Source organism: Hippocampus bargibanti, linkage group LG20 (assembly GCF_051943395.1).
Source record: "Hippocampus bargibanti isolate YZ-2025 linkage group LG20, ASM5194339v1, whole genome shotgun sequence".
NCBI lineage: Eukaryota > Metazoa > Chordata > Actinopteri > Syngnathiformes > Syngnathidae > Hippocampus > Hippocampus bargibanti.
Window position 1 is genome coordinate 9415267 of NC_142753.1, and position 27621 is coordinate 9442887.

The 27621-nt window shown below is 37.8% G+C and overlaps 1 protein-coding gene across 4 annotated transcripts in view; it reads right to left on the bottom strand.

The window, feature by feature from the left end:
• rbms3 (RNA binding motif, single stranded interacting protein) overlaps positions 1-27621 on the bottom strand; it is a 159698-nt gene that overhangs the window by 77693 nt on the left and 54384 nt on the right. For all 4 annotated transcript variants that reach the window (XM_089023398.1, XM_089023399.1, XM_089023396.1 and 1 more), the window contains exon 4: positions 26946-27037. In XM_089023398.1, coding sequence (XP_088879524.1) covers positions 26946-27037 — 92 coding nt within the window. The remainder of the gene's footprint in view (positions 1-26945; positions 27038-27621) is intronic.

Genomic DNA, 27621 nt, shown 5'->3' on the forward strand with positions numbered 1-27621 from the left:
AGTGTTGACGACACCAATTGAAGGCGAAATCAGCAAAAAGTAGCTCTTGGGAATTCAACTCCAAACCTCTCCGGTAATATTCCGAAGTATCTGATAGTGGATGATAACTGCGGCACGTAGCCGAATATAAAAATGTCACCCTGCCCTTTCCTCTTGTCACAAAGATCCCGTTAGAGTCCTGAGGGCACCAACTAATTACACTTCACTGTGCCATACAGGACGACGTGGCCACATGTGTGTTTGTCACTCTCTTGAGTGATAGTAACGACGACACAAACAACAACAAAAAAAAGTTCTGTAAGGTCAGACGCAACTCCCGATCAACTCCTGGGAGATCTGACAAGTGGATGCGCGATAAACAAGCGAGGCCTTTAGCTGTCGCGAGAACGAGAGATGGGATGTATTTGTTGAACGGCTGGAGGTAAACAAAGGTGTTATGGGGGCTTAGTTTTACAAAATGGTGAGAGATTTAAAGCTAACACAGCAGAAAGATAATGAATATGGGGAGTTTGAGGTTCGGAACAAGATTCCATTTGAACAGTTAAACAAATAGCTTTCCTTTGGTGACTGGGTAAAACGATGCATCATGCGTTCCGATACGCCGAGACAGTTTTGTTACCATTTATGAACTCAAAACTGTGCATGAGTAACTTCATTTTGCAGACGCGAGCGACACCGGAGAAGAATCAATTACAGTGATTGATACCCTGGCTTACAAACTTAATTGGTACCCAGAAAGTGTGTGTAAGGCGAAAAGTGTGTATCTCAAATAGTAATATCCAATAGTAAACCATTAGAATGAGAATAATCCGTTCCCAGGTCCCCATAAAACATAATTTTCTGCTAAATAAGACTTAAAACTACACAAAATAGACCTTATTTTTTGTATAATAAAATAATAAATGTGCTATGGTATTGTATTTTTTTTTTGTATTTTCTGACGTCACGTGAGGACTCGTCACCAACTCAAAAACAAGACTTCCTGAATGTTCAGCGCGAGTCTTAAAACGTAAAATATAGCTATATGCGGTGGAATCTTATTAAAATACTTCCTGTAGAAGTCATTTGAAGTCATTTTACAAATTATGGACACAACTTGTCCGGAGACGTCGGTTGTCCTTTAAAGCATTAGCCTAGCTTCGGCCATCTGCTCTATCAAGGTAGAGATGCCTTGCCACATATTCCCAGAAAGCAAATAGTGAAAGTCAAAAGATACTGTGACATAGTGTATCCAATCACATGATCAGAGGAGGAAAATCCCCATCATTGCCTGAAAAATGGTTCCGCTTTAATGGAGATGACAAACCACCGGGTCAGCCTGCTCGCCGCCGCTGCGGCAAGCAGAATAGATTAAAAAAAAAATAAAAATAAAAAGAACGGCTGTGCAGCAAAAAAAAGCTAGTTTTGAATGGCCTTATTGAAAAGCAGCGGAAAAGGAAGTATCAGCTAATTAAAGAGGCCAACCACGGGTTACACCTGCTTCGATATTCAAATTATGTATCAGACCTTTGTGGGAGAAGAATTCAGCCATCAGCAAGTTGCGGACGGGGGAGCTTCATTAGCACAAACATTGCTTGCCAGCTAACTCGGCATAATTTTACTCCCCCACTCGATCCCTGCGTGTGTGTGTGTGTGTGTGTGTGTGTGTGTGTGTGTGCGTGTGTATGTGTATGTGTATGTGTATGTGTATGTGTGTGCATGTGCGTGTCCTATGAGTGTCATGGCGCAGATTCACCAGTTTGTCCTTAAAGATCTATAAATCCACAATATATACTACACTATTTTTCATTTTGATATGGACCAAAAATCCTTAATTCAATCACTGCCATTCACGAATTTATTCGGGAATTGAAAATATGACATAGAAAATTATTCCCGAATTGTTTCGGTTTTGTTTATGTCATGCTTGGGTGCCGATGAAGCGCTGGCCATGGCCTCAGACAATGATTTGTTCTTTTCCACAAGGGGGAAGCAATGCCCTTTTTTCCATGGGAGCGCTTTGTAGCGCTATATAAACCAATATGTATATTTTGCATTGTATTTTGGACAACCACCCTCCTTTCTAGCTTATATAACTCCAGACCCATATAATTTAGCAATTAACTCGTTTTTTTTCTGATGAAACAACAGAGTTTTGTAAGGTTTCTAACGCAGTATTAAATTTTGATGTAGTCCTAAAACTCAATATTCTGCGGGTCCTGGAATTCAATTGACCATGACAAAAACCCTGGCACTAGGGTTGACACGTTTGCATGTCTGGCAGTGAATGAGTTAATTTGTTAATCTTTTGTACAGGGAAAAAACATGTTTTTTTTCGCATTAAAGTTGCACTGCTTGAAATCTCAAGGACAGTAGCAACACACTAGCATCTCTTGCTAGTAACCAATTACAGTTATGATAGTTTCCAAATCCTTACAGACCAGCTACTGTCTCACCTTTCATCATGAGCTCATTGCAAAAAAACCAACAACGTTCAGATTGACCCTTTCCCTGTCACCTGTTTGCCTTTGTTTTTTTCAAGAAGACAAATTGCTCTTCTGAAAACACAGCCCTGAAGAGATGCTTTCCAGGATTGTCCTAGTGTGCTTGATACAGACAGTTCCTCAGATGTTATTTTGAGCTTCTTGGTAAATGCCAACTAACCATGACAAGCTTATTCAAACAGCAATGGATGGAAATGAAGGATTTCATTGGCTAAAGTCAAGGAATCACACCGAAAAGGTATCAATCCGTTGAACTAGCAACCCATCTGGCAAAGCTAAATTCATACCAACTGACGCCAAGAGAAGAATTACCCAACCGCGGTCTTTTACATTCTATTTTGGATTTAATTTGATCATAACCAACATGGTGGACTTTCAGACAGTCGCTAATAGGCACATTATCTACATTTTCCAGGTTCTTTTTTCCCCAAATGCTGCTTGGAGAGTCGCCTGCGGGGTTGTCAACCAAAGAGCTAATCGTTTTAGCGAATGAACGGGCTAGTCTTCTATCCAAGCAGGAGAACGAGCATGACCTTCATTAGTGTCCTGTTTTTCGTCAAACGGCTTTCCGGTCCGTGACTCCCATTAACTTGTCTTCTTGGTGAACTAGAACTTTGTCACAAGTTCAAAGTTTTTTTCTTATCTGACATTTTAAGATCATATCTCGTTGGCCGGATTTTAAAGTACAACCGACACCATTGTTTTGTTTCCGAGTTGACATCAGGAAAACGTTAAATAGCATGCATTGTGTGTGGCTTTCTCGGTCAGGGGCGTTCCTTCAGTGACGTCATGTCAGGAATCGTTATCAACTCGAAAACAAGACTTCCTGAATATTCAGCGTGAGTCTTAAAACGTAAAATATAGCTAGATGCGGTAGAATCTTTGTAAAATACGCTCAGTAGAAGACATTTGAAGTGATTTTACAAATTATGGACACAACTTGTCCGGAGGCGTCGATTGTCCTTTAAGTTTGAAGTGAGTTGAGCATTTTTGACTTGATTTGCACATTTATCGTTGCAACAATTGAATTTATCGATCGCTCAAAGCATATTTGAGGTTTGTCCTTTTGAGGGGACACGGTTAATGTAGAAGTAAAACTAACTGCAAGGCACAGACAGAGCAGCAGCTGGGAGAGCAATTAAGTATTAAACGTACCTTTGTGGGGATCATTGAGATGCAAGAGAAGAGGAAGAAGAGGAAATGAAAGTAGGGGTGAATAGTCGCCAAAGGAGCTTCTGAATCATACATTTGGTCTTTCTCGTTTAACTTCCTTTCCATGCCAGCAAAAAAACAGTCAATGAATGCTCTTTCGCTTTGGCGGCAGTAAAAACCAATTGAATGTTTTTTAATGATATGAAAAGTCTGACAGAGGACACTCGGGTACATCTGCAGAACATGTAGTCGACACAGCTAAACGGCTAGCGCGTTGGCTCATTTTCTAACGCTTTCAAACAGAAGCCAAGGCCTGGAAGGGCAAAAAAAAATAAAAGGCACTTGGCTCAGATGAGAAGCGAGTGAGGCTCTCTCCACCAAGCCTGCAAAAGACGATTCGACCCTGTGCTTGAGCCTAATTGATGTTGTATCGGTGAGCAGAGAGCTCGTGGATTATTTAGGGCGGGACATTTAACTGGTTCTCAGGTTGTCTGTAAAAAAAAAAAAAATGTCTAGACCTGAAATATTGGAGATGTGAAAATGGGCCAAGTTCATTTCAAATCGATTTTGTGTTCATAGAGCATATTGTAGATTAAATACAGCAATTTTTCAGGTTATAATACACTTCCAAATTGTTTATTAAATATATAAATAAACAATTAACAATTAAATAAATAAATAAATAAATAAATAAAAACACGAATACATAAATGAATGAATCAACGAATGAATGAATACATAAATGAATGCATGAATGAATGAACGAACGAATGAATAAATAAATAAGATGTAGCCATGTTGAATATTTTAGATTAAATACAACGATTTCTGAGTTTATAATACACTTCCAAACTATTAAATATACAAATAAACAATAAACAATGAAATAAACAAATAATTAATTAAATAAATAAATAGACGAATACATGAATGAATGAATGAATGAATGAATGAATGAATGAATGGGTGTAGCTATTTTGAATATTTTAGATTAAAGACAACAAATTCTGAGGTTATAATACACTTCTAAACTGCTTATTAAATACAGTAAAGTCTCGTTATATCGATATTCAAGGGAGTCCGAAAAAATATCGATATAACCGGGACTATCGATATATCCGACCCTGTTTGCATGTAATTTTCTCCGTGTGTGCATAGAAATAGTATCGATATAACCGGGACTATCGATATATCCGATATCGATATAACGAGACTTTACTGTATATAAATAAACAATAAAATAAATACATCAATAAATAAATAGACAAATACACATGAATGAATGAATGAATGAATGAATGAATAGGGTGTAGCCATTTGGAAAATTTACAATCTCAACATTTTTATTCTTTCTACTTTTATTTATTTATATTTTCATGATGCAAAACTCATATATAGCTAATATTCAAATTGCAACAGGTGTTCCCTATACATTTTGTTGAATTTTTATCTTTTGAAAACATTTATGTTTGACTTTTACAGGAGCGTAGAACGGATTAGGGTATATACATGGAAGACGCGTCTTAACTTACCAACTCTTCTAGTGAAGGAATTTCTTCCACAACCAATTCATTTTGCAAGTAGGAGGTAAGCCGCATCAAAGAAAAAGAAAGAAAAAGAAGAAAAAAAATGTCTAAAAATAGTACGCTGTATTCCGCTTTGATTGACAGCCCAGCTCATACCTGGTGTATTGTGCGCCTGATTGAAGGACCACCTGCCCTGTGTGACAAGGTCATTCAGGGGGTTGCAGAGTTAACCAGGAATACAGCATTTGCCTTCCTTCTGAACTAACGGGCCTTGTTAGTGACAAGGGGATGTGGGGGGTGTGGGGGTGTTCACTTTCCATCAACGGTGCATGGTTTGGTTTGTGCAAGTGGTTCTATATTAGCACTACGGATTAAGTCAGCCTGCAGTGATGGAAGTTGGGCTGGTTGCAAAGAATATATATGAGGCAGAGTATGTGCACATATTGTGGACGGTTGATTACCAGCGCTGCGACTAGACGGGATTGTTTATTGACGGTATGACAACAAAAGCCTTCAAGAGATGGATGTCTGTCAACCAAGAAAACAAGACATCCAGAGGACACAGAACTACATTTTGTCACGTTATTCCGTTTAGCTTTTGGTCTTTTGGTATTTTACAGCCTCAACCTCCAATGACGAATTTTACGACAGGGATCAGGATGGGTGAAGTCAAAAGTTCAGGGGCCCAAAGCACTAAAAATTTTACAGTCTACTTTCATCTACTGTGAAGCTAACAGGTCAAATATGAACTAAATTTGATGTCGGTTATGCATATAAAGTTTTTTTTTTTTTTAACAGGAGTGATGAACAGAGGGTGAGTATGAAAATGAAAAACGCTAACTGGTCAAATATGAAGCAAACTCTTTCGATTACTGCTGATTGACTATTTAGACCACAGGTGTCAAAGTCAAGGCCCGCGGGCCAAATCCGGCCCGCCACGTCATTTTTTTCGGCCCGCGAAAGCAAATCAAACTTGTTAAATTCCATGATGATTGCTAAAATCTGAGCCAAAATTTCATATTTTTGGATGTCAACCACAATAATAGTCATTATTCTTGACTTCAGATTTGAAAACTAGTTATTCGTTAATTTTCTGTGTGCTCTATATGTAATATTTGAAGGGATTTAAACATTCTAATGGGTTCCCCAAATTCATAACGGCCCTCGAGAGGAAACCATAATTACAATGTGGCCCGCGGCAAAAAATGACTTTGACACCCCTGATTTAGACCAATTCAAGCGAAGAATATGAACCAGGAGAAGAACAACTTTGATCCAACACAAACTTGATGCCGGTTATGCATATAAAGCATTTTATTTTAATTTATTTTTTAAAATTCGAACTTATACATGCATTGTCAGAACAAGATTTTATGACTTGATCCTAGAGTTGCTCGAACCATGTGATGGAGGATAAACTAGCTTGATTTTTAATTTACAGTTCAAAGAGAGTGGATCATATTCGAACCAAATCTAAATTTCTAGACAACATCCTTTCAGTAACTCATTCACTGCCATACTTGTGCAAAAAATGTTTCCACTCCAGTGCCAGGGTTTTTGTCATTTTCCACTCGATTTCCAGGAGCCACAGAATATTGAGTTTTAGGACAACATAAACATTCAATTCAGCGTAAGAAACATTCGACTCTCTTCTTTCATCAGAAAAAAAATGGTTAATTCCTAAGTTATATGGGCCTGGAGTTATCTGAGCTCGAAATGGGGGTGGCTGTGCAAAGGGCAAATGCTGCCCACTCATGGAAGGGAAAACATTGCCAGAGTGCTTTATCGGTACCTCCCTGCAAGAAAAACCAAAAGCCGGACAAATTCGGTAATGGCGCTCCATGTCGTATTTTCAATTCCTGAATAAATTCGGGAATGGCAGCGTTGGAGTTAATTTGTATGACATTTGTGTGGGTTTTCCATGGATACTCCGGTTTCCTCCCACATTCCAAAAAGACAGCTAGCGCGAATGGCTGCCACTGTTCACCCGCACATAAAACTCCTGTGACTGTATTATAATTAGCTGGCTAGCTAACTTTCTATCTATTTGAGTTACTTCTGGGTTGAGTGAACGCTGGCGCATGTGGCTGCCACTGTGAGTTAAAATCGGATTGTGTTGGAATATTATGTTTACAGAACATCAAGGGTGTATTCCAAATGGATCATTTCAAAATTCATTTGGAGGCAATCGTAATGGAACGATAACAAGGTTGTCATGGCAACCAAAAGTCAAATGTGTCCGGTGGGGACGGAAATGGGGGCGGGGGGGGGGGGGGGCAAACACATCAGAATCTTACTCAGTAATTGAGAAAATGAGACGTGTTGCCATTGTGCGGCGAATGGTAACACAAAGGCAACGTCCCGCCACCTGGATTTGAACACATACATCATCAACAATCTCATTTCAACAGATGGGAATTTCCCATACACTCCCCACCCAGGATTCCCGAGCGTGAACGTTCACGACGAGCCACCCATTTGAGCCTTTAATGCTACGCCAATCAGATTAAGGATGTCGGTGTAAGCCTCGAATTACTCATGTTATGACTTGATTGGCCAATAATTTGATTGCGGCCACATCTAGACCCCCCCCCCCCCCCCCCTCTGGTTTTTCAGATCTCATCTTTCCCCTTTCCCGCCTTCCGGATGTCTCCAACAGACACACACACTTTGCTATCTGTGCTTTGGTGGTTGCAGTCATGGTTATTGTCGAAGTGGATTATCAAGAGAAAAGATGCTTCCTAGCCGTAAATCAGATCTTCAAGCATCAAACAGAGCCCTAAAATTCTCAAGAGAAAGCCCCGTGTTCTTTCATGTTCATTTTACGAGACAACGAAGCGCTGTATGAATAAATAGAGTCCCCAAAAGGGGGGTAAAACAGGTACAGTGATACCTCGGTTCACGAACCCCCTGGCTTACGAAATTTTCGGTTTACGAACGTTAAATTTATGAGAATTTTACCTTGGCATACGAACTATTTTTCGGATTACACACAGAGCTGCCACAATGAGTGATGTGTCGTTCGTAAACGAGCCCGTTCTAACAACAAAATGGCAGCTGACTGGTTTTGTCCCCGCCCCCAGTCTTCGGTTAAAGCCACGTGATTGGTCAAGAACGCAACAGTGAGGGGAGTTGGTTTAAACATAAAAGAGACAGGCAGACCACAGTGAGAGTTTCAACTTTGAGTTCAAAGGCAGAGTGTAGACTGCAAGGTTAAAATATCTCATCAATCAATCACAAACAACCCGCGCAAGCCATCTGTACACTTTATGCAAAAAGCTATCAACCCAGCGAAACAACGATGAGGAACGAGATAAAATCATCGCAGAGAAAGCACCTACAAGGGATCATTCCGCAAGATGTTGAAATAAGAAGGTTACATTGCCCATCAAGTGTTTAATGCTGATGAAACCGGCCACTCCATTCCATCAAGCCATCAACCACCATCACAAAGGTAAATAAAACGACTTTATTATACAGTAAAGTTCATTTCTTTAATTATAATACCATATCACATTTATTATACATAAAATAAGGTATATTTTGTGTAGTTTTAAGGCTTTAGTAGAAAATTATGTTTTATGGGGACCTGGGAACGGATTATTCTCATTTTAATGGTTTCTTATGGGAAATTAATTTTTGGGATACACACTTTTAGCCTTACACACTCTGTCTGGGAACCAATTAAGTTCGTAAGCCAAAGTATCACTGTATTGGTAAAGGTATCAAACAGGACAATGGGGAAGATTTTATTGTATTTTTCTGACAAATAACAAAGCTGCAAAATGTGTAGCAAAGCATCTCGGGTCAAAAAATATACAGTAAAGTCTCGTTATATCGATATTCAAGGGAGTCCGAAAAAATATCGATATAACCGGGACTATCGATATATCCGACCCTGTTTGCATGTAATTTTCTCCGTGCGTGCATAGAAATAGTATCGATATAACCGGGACTATCGATATATCCGATATCGATATAACGAGACTTTACTGTAGCTTGAAGGGTAATCAAAATGCACCGACGGTCCATTGTCATGACAATACTGCCCAATGGAGGTTGGGGTTGTCATGAATGACAGGTCGAGGAAGGATCTGAAAGCCAGTTGACGATCCATTCTGATTGTGAAGTCGAAGTATTCATGCACCAAAAAGTTAGTTTTATTCATCCCAACGTTTCAAAAATGCCACTTGACGTGGTGAAATGGGACACTTTCCAAAATCCAGGCCACGGACTTTATTGTCCAAACGCAAACAGACGTTACGAAGTGAACTGCGTCTTCTGGTGATATGGAATAAAAAAATACAATGAAAAAAAGCTTTGATCCAGTCTTAAAAATGAGGCCAGTTGTACTTTGATCCGTCCTTTCAACTCCATCGGAACAAGATGCTGATGCAACAACGACACATTGGACTGCAACGTCCGTTAGACGACATAAGAACCTTACAGACTGGTCGTATCTCTTTTGTGCGTCAACAAGGGAAGAAGAGATTCGAAGCGATGTAGTATAATGAACAAAAGCACCCCGGAGATCCTGATCATTATTTAACATGTCGGCAACTTCATAACCAGTCAGATTGCCCGCCCGGTTGATGAACGTTCGCTACAGTTTCAAAGATTGTAACTTTTTTTCTTCTCGTGAGGAGTGTTGAAAATTATCCTCAGTTAAATTAAGAATTGGGTTACCTCACTTTTACGTCATTCCCACAGAGTTGCCGCCGTTAGCTTACAGCTAGATGCTGACCAGTTTTTGTGTGTACATTAAATATTGTGTACATAAACTAATTTGTGTATGTTAAGCATACACAAATTCAATCAATATCATTTATTATTCATCTATAATTTATAATTTATTATTTATTTATATTTTATTATTTTTTTTTTCATTTGTTATTTATTATTCATTGAAATCGAAAGAAAATATAAGTATTTAATATTAATATTATTCAATATTATTTATAATATTATTTATTATTTTAATATTATGTATTCTTTTTAATACTATTTATTATTTATTACTAATAATTTATTACTAATAATTTATTATTCATTATTTATTATTTATTATAGCTCAATTATTTATTATTGATCAATCATTTATTATTTTATTATATATATATATTTAATTATTAATGAGCACTGTGAGACTAATAAAGGCATATCCAATCCAATCCAATCCAATCAATTATCAATTATCAATTATCAATTATCAATTATCAATTACTGGTCAATTATTAATCATTATTCATTATTCATCATTCATCATTCAATATTCATCAATCATTATTCAATATTCATTTTTCATCATTCATTATTATGAATCATTTATTATTCATTATTTATTATTGTTCATTTATCATTTATCATTTACTATTTACATATTTATTTGTTTTGATTATTTTATTTATTCGTTTTTTTAATTTTAATTAATTAATGTAGTTCGTTATTTGTTTAGTTAGGACAAAGTTATCAGGCTCGAGGCTGCATGAAGGGGTTGAACAACCATGATGTACTGATAAATTATGAAATGGCAAAAACATTCTCAATATTTTTATTGACCTTTCACAATCCGGGGGGAATATTTTATAACGTGTATTAATTGTGGGGAAATTCTGTACGACAGCCATATTTTCAGTCTCATCGCACACCGTGCAGGCTCTTCTAGAGCAATTGCTCGCTTCAAAAATGATTCTTTGAGAGCGTCTGACTAAACAAATGAACCAGGGAGACATTTCCCATCTGCAGAATGTCATCGGCATGTAGAAGCTCCCTCAAACTGAGCTGACGGTTTGATGGTAATCACGCCGAGTATTTCCTCTCTTTCTTTCTCTCTCTCCTCGACCATTTTCAGTATTAACTGTCTTCAGCTGTCATTCTCAGACGGAATAAGACAGCCATCTGCTACGAATCCAGCCGCCAACCGGCTTTTGCGAGAAGCGCAAACACGGGCATATGCAATAGTGGCGGCAGACAAATCGCAGTCGCTGGCAGAAACAAACTCGCAAGACATGTTTGACACACATGCTGCCAAGGTTGCAAACGAACACACACCAACCGCAAAAAGTCACAATCACCCCCCCCCCCAAGGCGGGTGTTTAAGGCGAAAAGTGTGTATCCTAAAAAATAATTTCCCATAGGAAACCATTAAAATGATAATAATCCGTTCCCAGGTTCCCATAAAACATAATTTTCAACAAAATAAGCCTTAAAACTACACACAATACACCTTATTTTATGTATAATTAATGTGCTATGGTATTATAATAAAAAAAAATATAATGTACTGTATAATAAAGTCGTTTTATTTACCTTTGTGATGGTCGTTGATGGCTTGATGGAATGGAGTGGCCGGTTTCGACAGCATTAAACACTTGATGAGAAACGTAGCCTTCTTCTTTCACCACCTTGAGGAATGATCCCTTCGTGAACGACACATCACCCGTTGAGGCAGCTCCGTGTACGAAAAAAGTTCATATGCCAAGGTAAAGTTCGTATGCTAAGGTAACATTTTCATAAATGTAACGTTCGTCAACAGAAAAGTTCGTAAGCCAAGGGGTTCGTATACCGAGGTATCACTGTAGTTACAAGCAGGTGACAGAACAAACCAGGAGAGCATTTTCAGATGTTTGTGAGAAAGGTCATGACCGTGTGATTGTGGCACGCGATAGGATGGAGGGGAAAAGGGGGTGTTGAGAGAGGAGGAGGGGCAAAACCACGTACAGATAAAATGGGAGATAACGGCATGATTAAAGGCGAGATGGCAGCAGGATAAACCGTCGCGTAAACAACACTAAAATGGCATGAAGAAGAGAGCGATCACGCTCTAATGCAATGTCATGTACAAACAAGCGAACAGCGACAAGACAAAATGTGGGCATACCAGCAGGTTCTTGAAACACAGGATAAAAAATACAAAAAATAATGGTGGATTTTTTTTTGTTTTTTTTTGTTTGTTCATTCGAGTGTGCAAAATTCACAAGGATGGCCAAATCCTAAATATATTTTGCCACAGGTCTTTTTTTTAATATTATAAATATACAATATATTTCACTGCAATGTTTTTTCTAAATCCCAAATAGATTTCACAAATCTATTTATTTATTTATTTATTTATTTATTTATGGATTTATGTATGTATTCATTTATGTATTTATTTATTTATTTTCAAGTTTGTTCATTTAAGTGAGTGAAATTAAAATAAAATAAAATCCAAAATATGTTATATATATATTATTAATATATAATATATTACACCATTACATTTTTCTGCCTAAATATATTTCACACATTTATTTATTTATTTAAATTCTGTTATATATATATATATATATATATATATATAGCCACAATTCTTTTTCAAAATGTTCATTCGAGTGTGTAAAATTCATGCAGTATAGAAAAAAATAATTCGAAATATACTTTGCCAAAGTGTTTTTTTAACCCAAATATATTTCACAAATGTATTTTTTTTAAGTCGCTATATTCAACTATGTGAAATTAAAAGAAAATGAAATCCAAAATACAATTTGCCGCAGTTTTTTTTTCAAATCACAAATTGATTTATCTATTTATTTGTTTATTTCAAGTCTGTTATTTCAAATGTGTGAAATTAAAAGAAAATTAAATCCAAAATATATATTTTACAGGTTTATTTGCTCTTGTTTCTATTTATAATTGTATTTTATTTATTGCATTCTATTTCTGATTGTATTTTATTTATTATCGTACCTATGCTTGTGTGTGTCTGTAAAGTGTCCTTGAGAGCTTTGAAAGGCGCTTAAAATGTAATGTATTATTATTATTATAAAAGAGTATATACCTTTTCCTACCTCACTCATTTCTATCTTAGTTTTTACACTAAACATCGTGACGTAGAAAAACTAATGCGACATTGCCCAAGAGGACACCGAAGGCTTCCACTTGACAACACGTGTGCTAGATACATCAGGCTGTCTGCTCCCTCACGTTCTCTCTCGGAACTGCTGAGGTTGCTTTCATTAATTCTGCCTCCTCCGCTACTTCCCTGCAAGGCAACGGTTACACTCTGCATGTGTGTGTGTGTTTACGCCACAGGGGGGGCTTGAGGTCCTCGAGGTTGTGACCGTTGTGAGCTTCGGCAAACTCCGACTGACCTTGGCGTTTGGCGCCTTCGGAGACAAAATAAAAATGATGGCTCATCGAATTCTACGCTCAGCGTGAAAGGTCACTGGAGTCTTTTTTATGCTACGAGAGCAAAAATCAGCCCTATTTCCTCAATCGGGAGAAATTCAAAGTAGGTCAAATAGATCATGAAATAGAGAATAAACGGGAGTGATGAACAGAGGGTGGGTATGACAATGAAAAACGGTCAACTCATTCAATGCTAGACAATGTGCAAAAATGTGTCTACTCCAGTGCCAGGGTTTTTGTCATTGTCACTGGAATTTTAGGACCGACAGAAGATTGAGTTTTAGGACTACATAAACATTTAAAGGACAACCGACATCACTTTTTTGTTTCTTAACTGACATCAGAAAAATGTTTTATAGCATCTAAAATACCCAAAACACGCAGTAGGATATTTTTAGTCAAATGCAAATCACCAATAAAAATGACTTAAAGTGTCCAAAATCTGAAAAAAAAAATGAACCCGGAAGTGGCCAGTTTCAGAAGGTCCCGCCCCCTTGTCCGTGATGTCACGCCAAGACGTCTTGCCTTGCTGGAGAATCAAAAGAATGGCTTGAGATTCAGAGATTATGCTTTCTTGTTACTCATCCAGTTATGAATATGATTCAAATAGTTCTGAAGAAGAAAGCATGTTTGCAATCGATTAAAGAATTTATTCCGTGTCATTTTGAGGCATCGGGGGTGGGAAATGTCGCACCCAAAAAAGGCAGAAAACGGCGACAAAGCCGTGTAAGGAATTAATCAGCCCGTTTCCACAGGCTGATCAATTCCTTACATGGAGCTTTGTCGCCCTCTTCTGCCTCTTTTTGGTGCAACACAAAGTTTTTAGACCAAACAAGTACAGCAAAATGCATTGACGTGATGGAAGGACTGCTACAATGTGTCCTTTTTTCGGTCAGGGGCGTTCCTTCAGTGACGTAGGGTGAGAAAGCGTCACCAACTCAAAAACAAGACTTCCGGAATATTCAGTGCGGGTCTTAAAACGTAAAATATAACTATATGCGGTGGAATCTTTGTAAAATATGCTCGGTAGAAGTCATTTGAAGACATTTTACAAATTATGGACACAACTTGTCCTGAGACGTCGGTTTTCCTTTAATGCAGCATAAGAAACCTTAACTCTTCTTTTCGGAGGAAATAAAAGAGTCTGAGGTTTCTAACACTGTATTGAATGTTTATGTAGTCCCCAAACTCATTCTATATTCTGTGGGTCCTGCAATTTGAGTGAAAATGACAAAAACCCTGGCACCGGAGTGGACACATTTCTGCACATTGTCTACTAGTGAATGAGTTCATTCAGTTTTGGCGACTTGAATCAGCAAAGTAAAGCTGCACCATTTTCAGATGTGTGGCTAATTTTGTTTTTACTCTTTACTGTGGAACAAAGAGGACACTAAAGTATCCAGAGTCCATTTTTCTTGTCGCTGTTCCCCCGTTTAGTATTTTCACGATGCACGTGGCATATTTTATATGGCGGGTTCAATAGCAGTTCAGTTGGGATGCGCTCCGGTGACCACGCAGTTCATAAAAAGTGATTCACACATGTTGTATTGTCGGATGGAGTGATGAATCGGGCGCTATTAACGGTGCAGCGATGCCTATGAAACGCATCTGCATGTCGGACCTTACTAGGTGTTGTTCATTAAAATCATATCGTAGTTGCTCCGTCGTAACAATGCAACGTGCGTGGTGACATTACGCTTGCAGTCGGGTGTGAATTATGCGCAAAATTTTGATCGCAACATTGCGGTGTCGCCGTAGGTCTTCTCACGGCAGCTCCGACTTAAAGGACAACCGACACCATTTTTTTTGTTTCCGAACTGACATCATAAAAACATTTTAGAGCATCTAAAATACCCAAAACACGCAAGCTGATATTTTCAGTCAAATGCAAAACACCAATAAAAATGACTTAAAGTGTCGAAAAACTACTTCAATTTGAAACCGGAATGGGAAGTTTCAAAAGGTCCCGCCCCCTTGTTCGTGATGTCACGCCAGGACGTCTTGCCTTGCTCTAGAATTAAAACAATGGCTTCAGATTCGGAGAAGATGCTTTCTTGTGACTCATCCAGTTATGAATATGATTCAAATAGTTCTGAAGAGGAAAGCATACATGTTTGCAAGCGATTAAAGAAGTCCTTCAGTGTCATTTTGAGGCATCTGGACTCCAATGTAGCGTGCCGGAAAATGCACAAGATGGCGCCCAAACTCCATTGGAAATGGGCTGATTTGTTTGCTGGGAATTATGTGTCAACTAGTATCAAATAGTAGTCTTGGTGAAACACACAACGATTCCCATCGCGTTTTTTGTGTTTTCCTTCTAATTTCGCCATCAACACAAAGTTTTCAGACCAAACAAAGTACCCAAAATGCATTGTGTGTCGCGTTCTCGGTCAGGGGCGTTCCTTCAGTGACGTCACGTCAGGAATCGTCACCAACTCGAAAACGAGACTTCCTGAATATTCAGTCTTAAAACATAAAATATAGCTATATGCGGTGGAACCTTTGTAAAAGATTAATATATATATGTAATTTTTCTACTTTTGGAAGAGAAAAACAGAGAAAAAGAGGAAGGATTTGGCCTTTTTGGTTGTGTTATAATACTTTTTGAAGACTTTTGGTGACGTAAGTTTTGGAGGTGACAGACAATATTGCGATGATGTCTCGGTGACGAGCTTCCCACCCAACATGGCATGGAATCCAAACGGCAATGCCTCCCCAAACGGCACCCTGTCCCCCTTTTCCCACATTGTGACTATTTTCCAGCACATCCATGCTCGCTTTGAAGCTAACACAAATATGGCATTTCCAGGCTCGATAATGGCCACCGCGTGCTGTTATTAGAATCTCTTTGATGTGGCAACTGTGCCGACCTGCTCGCGCCCGCCGCGAATTGATCCAGCTCAATTAGCTCGGGCCCACAGAGACGACGTTCAAAGGATCGGGATTCCACGCTCAACCGAAGGCGCACGTCCGCCAGGTGAAGCGCTTTCAATTTATTTACTTAGCTAGGCACCAGATAAACCTGTGACAAGACTCGAGTGTTGGAGAGAGGGCGGGGGAGGGAGATCATTCGAGTTGTTTTAGTGCTAAAGGAATGAATGGTAAATTTGGAAATGTAAACGTAAAAAAAATAAAAAATCTCTATCTCTTTCTTTTCATGGGGTAATGTTTATAAAAAAAATGTATTTATTTATTTATTTATTTGTGTGTTTATTTGGTTATTTGTCTGTCTGTTTATTTATTTATTATTAGTTTTTTATCTATTTATTTATTTATTTATTTATTTGTCTTTTTATTGATTTATCTGCTTATTTGGGTATTTATTTGGATTGGATTGGATTGGATATGCCTTTATTAGTCTCACAGTGGAGAAATTTACATTTCACAGCAGCAAAGTGATGAAAGGAATGAAAGTAGAAAAACGAAATACATGAGCTGCTGGAAAGGCAGCCACTCTCGCGGCGCCGTCTTGAAATCAAAAGAACAAAAAAAACTAAATAACAAATAATATGACAGCATAGAGACAATATGACAAAACAAAGACACAGAGAGACATTCATTCTTCAGGACTTTAAATAATTAGTTATTCATTCATTTATTTGTGTGTTTATTTGGTTATTTGTCTGTTTCTTTATTTATTATTTGTTTTTATCTATGTATTTATTTTTTTATTTTTTTATTTGTCTTTTTAATGATTTATCTGCTTATTTGGGTATTTATTTAAATAATTAGTTATTCATTCATTTATTTGTGTGTTTATTTGGTTATTTGTCTGTTTGTTTACTTATTTATTTATTATTTGTTTTTTATCTATGTATTTATTTATTTATTTATTTTTGTTTGTCTTTTTATTGATTTATCTGCTTGTTTGGGTATTTATTTAAATAATTAGTTATTCATTTATTTATTTATTTGTATGTTTATTTAGTTATTTATTTGTCTGTTTGTTTATTTATAATTTGTTTTTTTATCTATGTATTTATTTATTCATTTATTTGTTTACTTGTGTGTTTGTTTATTTCGTATTTATTATTTTTAATGTATTTATCTATCTATTTATTTATTTATGCAGTTATATATTTATTATTTGTTTGTTTATCTATTTATCTATTTATTTATGTATTTATTTATTTATTTATTTATTTAGTTATTTATTCTGTGTATTTATTGTATCATTTATTGTATCATTTATTGTATCATTCTTTTATTTCTTTATTTATTAATTTATGTATTTGTTTCTTTCTTTCTTTATCTGTGTGTTTATTTGCAGGTTTATTTATTCATTTATTTCTTGATTATTTATTCATTGTATTGTATTTTTTTTCGAATCATACATTGACTCTCGTTTTCCACATTGCGTCTTCTCAGTATTGAACTACGCGTGCACACAAAACCGTCTCCTCTTCCCCTGCCTTCTTTCGGAAATCGGCTGACCCGTTTTCAATTTGTCTTCATCAGTCATACCAATTAAACTGTCGATTAGATTCCACCGTGCCAGCTGCCCCCGCCGACCCACCTCCACGCATCGCATTATCGAGCCTTCTCTTTTACCTGCTCGATGAGCTGGAAGTATTTGCGCAATATGTTTTTTTTCATTGATATTTATAAGAGTTTATTTATTCCCATAAGAGTGCTGTCATTTTTCTTCTTAAACTAGCCTAATATCGTTTTAGCCATTTCATTACGCCACTTTCCTTTGCTTAAAAATACGATCGCATTTTATGCGCGGCTGGTATTAAAAATCTGAAAATGTGCGGCGGCGGTCACAGTTTCCATCGGTGCAATGACGGAATTAACGACGGTTACATTTGTGGCAATTACGACCTGAATCTGTGTAACTCTTCATTAAAGGATAACCGACGCCTCCGGATAAATTATGTCCATAATTTATAAAATCACTTCAAATGACTTCTACTGAGCGTATTTTATGATGATTTCACCGCATATAGCTATATTTTACGTTTTAAGACTCGTGCTGAATATTCAGGAAGTCTTGTTTTTGAGTTGGTCACGTCTGGAACGCCCCTGACGGAGAAAGCGACACACAATGCATTTTGGGTACTTTATTTGGTCTGAAAACTTCGTGTTGACGGCGAAATTAGGAGGAAAACACATAAATAACGCAATGGTGAATTGTTATGTGTTTCACCAAGACTACTATTTGATACTAGTTGACACAAATTCCCAGTAGACAAATCAGCCCATTTCCAACGGAGCTTGTGCGCCATCTTGTGCATTTTATGGGAGCTACATTTCAGTCCAGACGCCTCAAAATGAGACGGAAGGACTTCTTTAATCGATTGCAAACATTTATGCTTTCCTCTTCAGAACTATTTGAATCATATTCATAACTGGATGAGTAACAAGAAAGTATCTCCGAATCTGAAGCCATTGTTTTGATTTTTGAGCAAGGCAAGACGTGCTTGCGTGATGTCACGAACAAGGGGGCAGGACCTTCTGAAACGGAAACTTTCTGAGGTCATTTTCAAGTAGTTTTGGGACACACTAAGTCATTTTTATTGGTGTTTTGCATTGACTAAAAATATCAGCCTGCGTGTTTTGGGTATTTTAGATGCTATAAAACGTTTTTCTGATGTCAGTTAGAAACAAAAAAAATGGTGTCGGTTGTCCTTTAAGCGACAGCTTTGTTTTCATTAGCTTGTAGCACATAGCACCCGACAAAGACGCTTTATCTTTGTGTTAAGATTCCGCCTCCCTCCGCCCTCATTTATCTCCAAACGCTTTCTACCCTTCAGCTGCCATTCGCCCCAGTCCACAATGATTTCCAGTCGGTCTCTGCATTTCCTCTCGCTCGCCACGGTTTTCTCATCAGTTACCACAAGCGGCGCTTGGGCAAATGATTGAAGTCTAATTAGATGGCGGAGACAGTGGAAAACCAGCAGAGGTGCTTGGGAGCCAGAATCTGTCAGATGGCCCGTCTCACTCTCGCTGGCTTTGTCCTTCAAAACTAAAGAGTTCTGCAGTATGAGTGGGCGGGTGTCGCGCTCATGTCCGTTGAAGCTAATTATGCCGTGCAAAAATGACAGCCCAGTGGGTGATTAGCCTTTTTTTTTGTATTAATGCAATTCATTAACGCAATCGCTATTTAGTCCTGGATGTATGACGTAAAAAGTAGTATTATGCAGCCATGTTCATTATTTGGTTAATTACCTCCGAAAGACCTGGAAAGATTGTCAGTGTCGGGAAATTTTACATTAAAACACAACCACGCATGGGTGAGTTTTCACAGAATGAAGATAAACCATTCATTCATTCATTCATGTATTTATTCATTTGTTCATTTACGTATGTACATATTTATGTATGCATTTATTTTTTTGTGTGTATTTGTTTATTTATTTATCCGTTCACTAATTCATTCCTTCATTTATTCGTTTATTTCTTTGTGTATTTATTCGTGTATTTATTCATGTATTTATTAGTGTATTCATTAGTGTATTTATTCATTTATTCATTTATGTATGTATGCATTCCTTTATTCATGTATTCATTTATTTATGAATTTATTTATTTGTGCATTTATTTGTGTATTTATTCGCATATTTATTTGTGTATTTATTCATTTATACATTTATTCATTTATTTATGTATGTATTCATTCCTTTATTCATTTATTTATTCGTCCATTCGTGCATTTGTTTATTCATGTATTCATATATTCATGCATTCATTCATGCATTCCTTCATTCATTTAATGTACTTGTTATTGTTGTTATTATTATTATGTATATATTTTTTTATGTTTCATAGATGAGCATAAAGTCAGCACGCCGCTAAACGGTTCCTCCATCACATACGGTTTGCTTCGTGAATGCTAAAATTTAGCAACACGTTTGTTTTCAACCGCCTCTGGCGAGAAGAAGCGACGTGAAGGACACTGCCGAGCGGGCACTCGGATCCCCAAAAATCTGTCCAATTACCCATATCCGTATTTACGAGACAATATATTCCCCCCGAATTATCCACATAATTAGGCTGTGCCCTGAGGGTGGCCAGCGTGCTTCCCATCCCTGCGCGAGCCACATTGTCAGCAACCATCTGTAACGCCGCTTCGAGCCAGAGGTCACACCGCTGTCGAGTCAAACTTTTGACTTTCTTAATGTGGCGAAAACATCAGAGAAGTCACCTTTAAAGGACAACCGACATCACTTTTTCGTTTCCTAACTGACATCAGAAAAACGTTTTATAGCATCTAAAATACCCACAACACACAGTATGATATTTTTAGTCAAATGCAAAACACTAATACAAATGAGTTAAAGTGTCCAAAAACTACTCCAAATTGAACCCGGAAGTGGCCAGTTTCAGAATGTCCCGCCCCCTTGTTCGTGGTGTCACGCCAAGACATCTTGCCTTGCTCAAGAATCAAAACAATGGCTTTGGATAAACAATGGATGTTTTATGTATTTATTATGTATTTATTTTTTTAATTTATTTATTTTGTTATATTAATGTATTTTTATATATATTTTTTATATTTATTTATTTTGTTGTATACACATATTTATTTTGTTATATATATATATTTATTTTGTTTTATTTATTTATTTAGTCATTTAGTTATTTAGTTAGTTATTTAGTTGTTTAGTTATTTAGATTGTTTTACATAACTAAAACAAATATTCAATGTCATTTTTGTTTTTATGATTAAAACATTTCCTTGATTCAAGATGTGATGTTCCCAAAGTGTGGTAAAAGACAAATTCAGCTGCTGGGTGGGCGGGGAAAAAAGGTACAGTAAAGTCTCGTTATATCGATATCGTTATATCGATAGTCCCGGTTATATCGATACTATTTCTATGCACGCACAGAGAAAATTACATGCAAACAGGGTCGGATATATCGATAGTCCCGGTTATATCGATATTTTTTCGGACTCCCTTGAATATCGATATAACGAGACTTTACTGTACTTGAAAAAATAAAATGTTCCAGATGACAAGTTTTGGTTTCATTCCGAATGCTATCAGCAGAAGGCAACTTCCGGTAGAATCGGGATGATTTCCATAAAGACTGGCTGTTGTCTGAAAGCAAGCAGCTGTCACACGGAATTACCTCTTTGACACAGACACCACAATTGAGGGTGCCCTTCCCGTAATTCAGTCTGATTGGCTCAAGGGGAAAATGGCAGCCTGTAGAGAGCGAGGTGAGTGGCGGGTTGACAGGTTTGTGTCTGCGAACGCAAAGAGTCTGCATTGGCCCGTTATCGCTGACTCTGTTCATCGTTTTGGTTTTTCGCCCTTCACGGGTCGGAGCGAGACAAGTTTACGTGCGAATTGAAACAGAATATGGTTGTTTTGAACCTTTGGTTGTGTATTTTATTTTTTTATTTTACAAACTTAATTGGTTCGCGTAAGGCGAAAAACGTGTATCCCAAAAATTAATTTACCATAAGAAACCATTAAAATGAGAATAATACGTTCCCAGGTCCTCATAAAACATAATTTTCTTCTTTTTCATTTTTCACAATTGATGAGGAACTAGATACAATTATCACAGAGAAAGCACCTACAAGGGATAATTCCTCAAGAAGAAATAAAACGACTTTATTATACAGTACAGTTTATTTCTTTAATTATAATACCATAGCACATTTATTATACATACAATAAGGTATATTTTGTGTAGTTTTAAGGCTTAGAAAATTAGAAAGTAGAAAATTATGTTATATGCGTACCTGGGAACGGATTATTCTCATTTTTATGGTTTCCTATGGGAAATTAATTTTTGGGATACACACTTTTCGCCTTACACACTCTGTCTGGGAACCAATTAAGTTCGTAAGCCAAGGTATCACTGTAAATCCATGTTAACTCATTCACTGCCATTCACAAAAACCCTGGCACTGGAGTGGAACTATTTTTGCACATGTCTGGCATTGAATGAGTTAAATGAATCATAATGGATTTGTGTTCCCGATTACAATCATTTTTATGTTATTTTATCTGTTCCTGTTGCAGAAGAAAAGACACTCAAACTCGCCAACAAAGCTAAGTGCTCTTATCTGTGACACGTGCGAGGTGAATGACAGGGGAGGGAGGCCCTGAGGGGGAGGGGGAGTGTCCTTTAGGTGTCTTAATTATGGCTCTTCTCCTCCCTTCTTTCGCTGTCACCGTTTCACCGTGTCTTGCCCTCAGGGGAGGGCAAGACAAAAGCGAGGCAATGTTTCATCTCTAGCGCATTGGTATTTCAAATACTGAAAGGGGGCGAAAGACGAGAGTGACATCGGGGGCTGGTGGGCTGCATATCAAGACACATTCCATTTTCTCTGTTTGTATCTCTCGTCCCTTTACAGCTGTGTTTAAAAGAAGGCTTCTATGGAGTAAATTGCCGTTTAATAACATTTGGGCAGCAGGGGGTGAGTGTGGGTGGTCAGAAATTGATTACAGCGATGTTTTCACTTAATGAACGCAAAGCCTGTGGCTCTTGTTTGTTCTTTAGCTATTACTTTTCCGAGGTAGAGATATAAGTGACAAAATGGAAACCGAGTGTGTTAGAGGAATCTGCAAGGCACGGTGACGCAACAAGCACTACAGTAAGTAGGATACAAACTAGCTAAACTCTGTTCCTTTGGGGGTGATTGATTATAAAACGTAACAACTCCAATCGTATTTTGGAAAGAATGAAAATCCAGATGCAGTTGCTCCCCAACTTACGAACCAGACACGTTCCGAGCGGTCGTTCGTAAGGTGAATTTGTTCGTAAGTTGCTTCAGAGCTATATTTTGTACGGAATGTATGTTTAAGGCTTTTATAAGTATGTTTAGTGTTTCTATAAGTATGTTTAAGGCTTGTGTAAGTAACCTATACAGATGCTCCCCAACTTACGAACGAGAAACGTTCCGAAAGGTCGTTCATAAGGTGAATTTGTTCGTAAGTTGCTTCAGAGCTATATTTTGTACGGAATGTATGTTTAAGGCTTTTATAAGTATGTTTAGTGTTTCTATAAGTATGTTTAAGGCTTGTGTAAGTAACCTATACATATGCTCCCCAACTTACGAACGAGAAACGTTCCGAAAGGTCGTTCATAAAGTGAATTTGTTCGTAAGTTGCTTCACAGCTATATTTTGTATGGAATGTATGTTTAAGGCTTATATAAGTAACTTGTATTGATTTGTACTGAAAAATAAACATTGAATAAAATATACGCTCGATAAAGATATGTACATGTACAACTGGAGAGAATACTACATATGTTACTACAAAAATGCACAGTTGTTTGTAACTCGAATGTTCGTAAGTAGGGGAGTGTCTGTACATACAGTGCGAACTATCAACATCCAATCACATTCACATAGGTAAAAAGAACAAACGATGGACCTTTCTATCTCAACTCATCCATACTATCTATACTGACCTTGCTTTTGCCGACCATATAAAATGATATGACGGGCTATATCTGGCCCCAAAGCCTTGGTTTTGACACCAATGTCATAGTGTTTTTTTGCGAAAAGAGCTTTTAAAACAAATGTATTATTCTTGTCATATGTAGAAAAAACATCTAGATGCCATCCAGGGTGCAACACAGCCTCCCTAGTCCACCAACACAGTTAATTAAATTCAAGTGCTGTATGATATTGTTGTTATATACCGTTGTGAAGCTGTTATTCTTTTATTGTTCCTTTTGCTCCGCTATCTCATTTGTCTCAATGCGCCTCCACTCAAACATTGTTGTGTCTGATTTCCGAGAAATATCCATCTCCATCGAAATGATATCGCTGGGGAGGATCTCGAGTACAATTGGCACTAGCATTGTTTTGTGTGTTTCATTTGGCAAAAGCCGAGTTACGAAACTCTCCAGACAATGTACGAGAAGGGTTCGGCGTCAAATTGTACGATTAATAGTCTTGGAGTTCAAGTCGGCTTCATTTTGCAGGATGAATAAATGCGGTCAATTTGGGGGAAATGTAATCACGACGCTTTGCCAGGAACAAGAACAAAAAACAATTGTAGAATGCCCGGTCCCTGAAATGCAAATAACTCCTCCTGCTCACCGTAAGATGAAAAAAAGCTTTTAATATCAACACTGATTCAAGATTAAATCTCCTGATTTGAAATCAAGTTTTGAAACAGGCTTGATGATGAATTAGAGACTGTGGATCTATGACGCTATGTGATTGTGCCAAGGTTTCAGTGCCAGGGTTTTTGTCATTTTCACTTAAATTGCAGGACGCACAGAATTTTGAATTTTAGGACTACATAAACATTCAATTCAGTGATAAAAACCTTGGACTCTCTTTTTTTAATCAGAAAAAAAGAGTTCATTGCTAAATGTTATGGGTCTGGAGTTATATGTGCTTGAAATGAGGTCCGGTGTCCAAAATACAATGTAATACATACACATTGGTTTATATAGCGCTTTACCAACCGCTCTTTCATCAGTAAAAAAAAGTTTATTTCTAGCTTCTTTGGTTCTGGAGTAACATGAGGTTAATTCCTAAGTTATATAGGTCTGGAGTTATCTAAGCTCTAAATGGAGGTGGCTGTACAAAAGGCAAATGGTGCCCCCTAGCCGAAGGGAAGAAAAAATGAAAATGAAATGAAAAAATGCTCCAAAAATGAAAATGGCTGCCCACATTTTTTTGTCCTCTATTCCCCGCCCCCAGTCGTAGGTTCAATCCACGTGATTGGTCAAGCACGCAGCAGTTAGGGGAGGTGGTTTAAACATTAAAGAGACAGGCAGACAACAGAGAGTGACAAAATGGATTTCAACTTTGATTGCTAGACTGTAAGGTCAAAATTCCCATCAATTAGGCTCCACAAATAACCCGCACAAGCCATCTGTACACTTGATGCAAAAAGCTATCAACTCAGCTAAACAGAACACAATTGATGATGAACTAGATAAAATTATGGCAGAGAAAGCACTTACAAGGGATCATTCCTCAAGATGGTGAAAGAAGGCTACGTTCCTCATCAAGTGTTTAATGCTTATGAAATCAACGACCATCACAAAGGTAAATAAAACGGCTTTATTATACAGTACAGTTTATTTCTTTAATTATAATACCATAGCACATTTATTATACGTAAAATAAGGTATATTTTGTGTAGTTTTAAGTCTTACAAAATTAGAAATTAGAAAATTATGTTTTATGGGTACCTGGGAACGGATTATGCTCATTTTAATGTTTCCTATGAGAAATATTTTTTTGGGATACACACTTTTCGCCTTACACACTCTGTCTGGGAACCGATTAAGTTCGTAAGCCAAGGTATGACTGTACTGTACAAAAAATATGATACAACAAATAACAGTGTTATAGAAGCGGGGGGGCTGCCGAACGATGGCACAGACAGCCGGTAGAGGCATTGAAGAGATGCGGAGTCTATAAAATCCAACTACGCCTTAATGTCTCTCGCAAGTGTGATAAAAGCAGAGTGCTGTAACGCGGATCGTTTGTACGAACACAACACATGTCCTTAAAATGGGGTTGCGGTGTCACGGTGGGCTAAAGGATCTCTACCCTGAAAATATGGACGGCGATGCAAATGAAGCTCTTAAAAAATGAGACAGGTAAAGAGCAAAGCATCTTATCAGTATTCTGGGAAGAACGGCGTCTTATAAATATTGGAAGAAGGACACCGGTGGGGAGAAGCCAAGAGGCAAATGGTGCATTTGCGAAATGGCACACCTGAGCATCAGCAGAGAAGAAGATCATCTCCTGCTGTCAGCTCTCATCCCATTTGATCAAAATAATTGCCGCCCTCATCGTTATCATCAAGACTGTCAACGTCGCCGTTCTCCAACTCATCAGCGCTTCTTTGACTTGGCGGATGAAGATTTCAGAATCAGATTAAAATAAATAAATACATAAATAAAAATCTGGATCTACAGAAAGAAAAAAAAATCACTCACAGCAATCATCATATTCAATGGGACTCTCAGACTAACAAACAACCCCCCCCGATCCCCCTCAAAAAAAGCTTTTGGATGCCCCTGAAAGATGAGATGCGGCCCTGCTGTGCATTTGATTTTTCTTTCAGTCTTAAAGGACAACCGACACCATTTTTTTGTTTCCTAACTGATATCAGAAAAAAAAGTTTTCTAGCATCTAAATCACCCAAAACACGTAGGCTGATATTTTTAGTCAAATGCAAAACACCAATAAAAATGACTTAAAGAACTGCCACAAAATGAGCTCGGATCTGGGCAGATTCAGAAAGTCCCGCCCCCTTGTTCGTGATGTCACTATTGGTCACACACTGCCTTGCTCCAGAATCAAAACAATGGCTTCAGAGAGTTCAGATTCGGAGGAGATGCTACTCATCCAGTTACGAATATGATTCACATAGTTCTGAAGAGGAAAGCATAAATGTTTGCAATTGATTAAAGAAGTTCTTCCGTATCAATTCGAGCCATCAGGACTCCAAAACCAAAACCCAAACAAATTCGGGAAGGGCGGTCTCCTTCATAATTTGAATTTCTGCATAAATTTGGGAATGCCAGTGAATGAGCTAAACTCTCACAGTCAACTCTATGTCTTGAGTGGGTGGCGTGAAACAAGTGGACGAAGGCGTCCGATACGGCATGTGTGACAAAAGCCTACTGGTGACAAGTGAGGAAAAAAATGGAGAGGGGGGAGTTAGCCTACCTTGGCCATTTGCGCCTGCACCCCGGTAGCTTTGAGAGACGACACGGCTTTCTGCGCCGCAGCTGGGCTGTCAAAGTCAACAAAGCCATAGCCTGCAAAGAGAGAGAAACGGAGAGAGAGAGAGAGAAAAGAAACAAAAAAAAAGGGGGGGGGGTAAAAAAAAATTAAGACAGGCATTAGTAAATGGGGAGCGGGAAAAAAAATATGGCTAACAAGGAGAATGACAGACGCTTGGTAATTGTAGCGGTAATAGGTTAGTAACATGACTACAGAGGCTGCCAGTTCTTATATCTGGTGAGCACTACATTGTTTGATAATTAGCAGCGCTGACGTTCAAGGCTATGGGGGGGGGGGGGGCGATAGGATGCATCTTAATTAGAGGCACGGATGAGTGCTTTTCTAATAACAAACTCTGCCCACCTCAACCTCCGCGTAGAACACACACACACACACACACACACACACGCAAACACACGAATACACATTTTTGCTAGACGGTGGGGACGAGGTGTGCAAAGGAATGCCCCATGGGGACCCAAATTCAAAGATGAAAAGAAATATATTTATGAGACTCATAAAAATGTGATTTTAGGACCCACATTTTTTTGAGCATGTGCTCACTCAGAAATGACTTTAGAATGGCATATTTCTTGATTTAAAATTTTCAGGTCTTTCA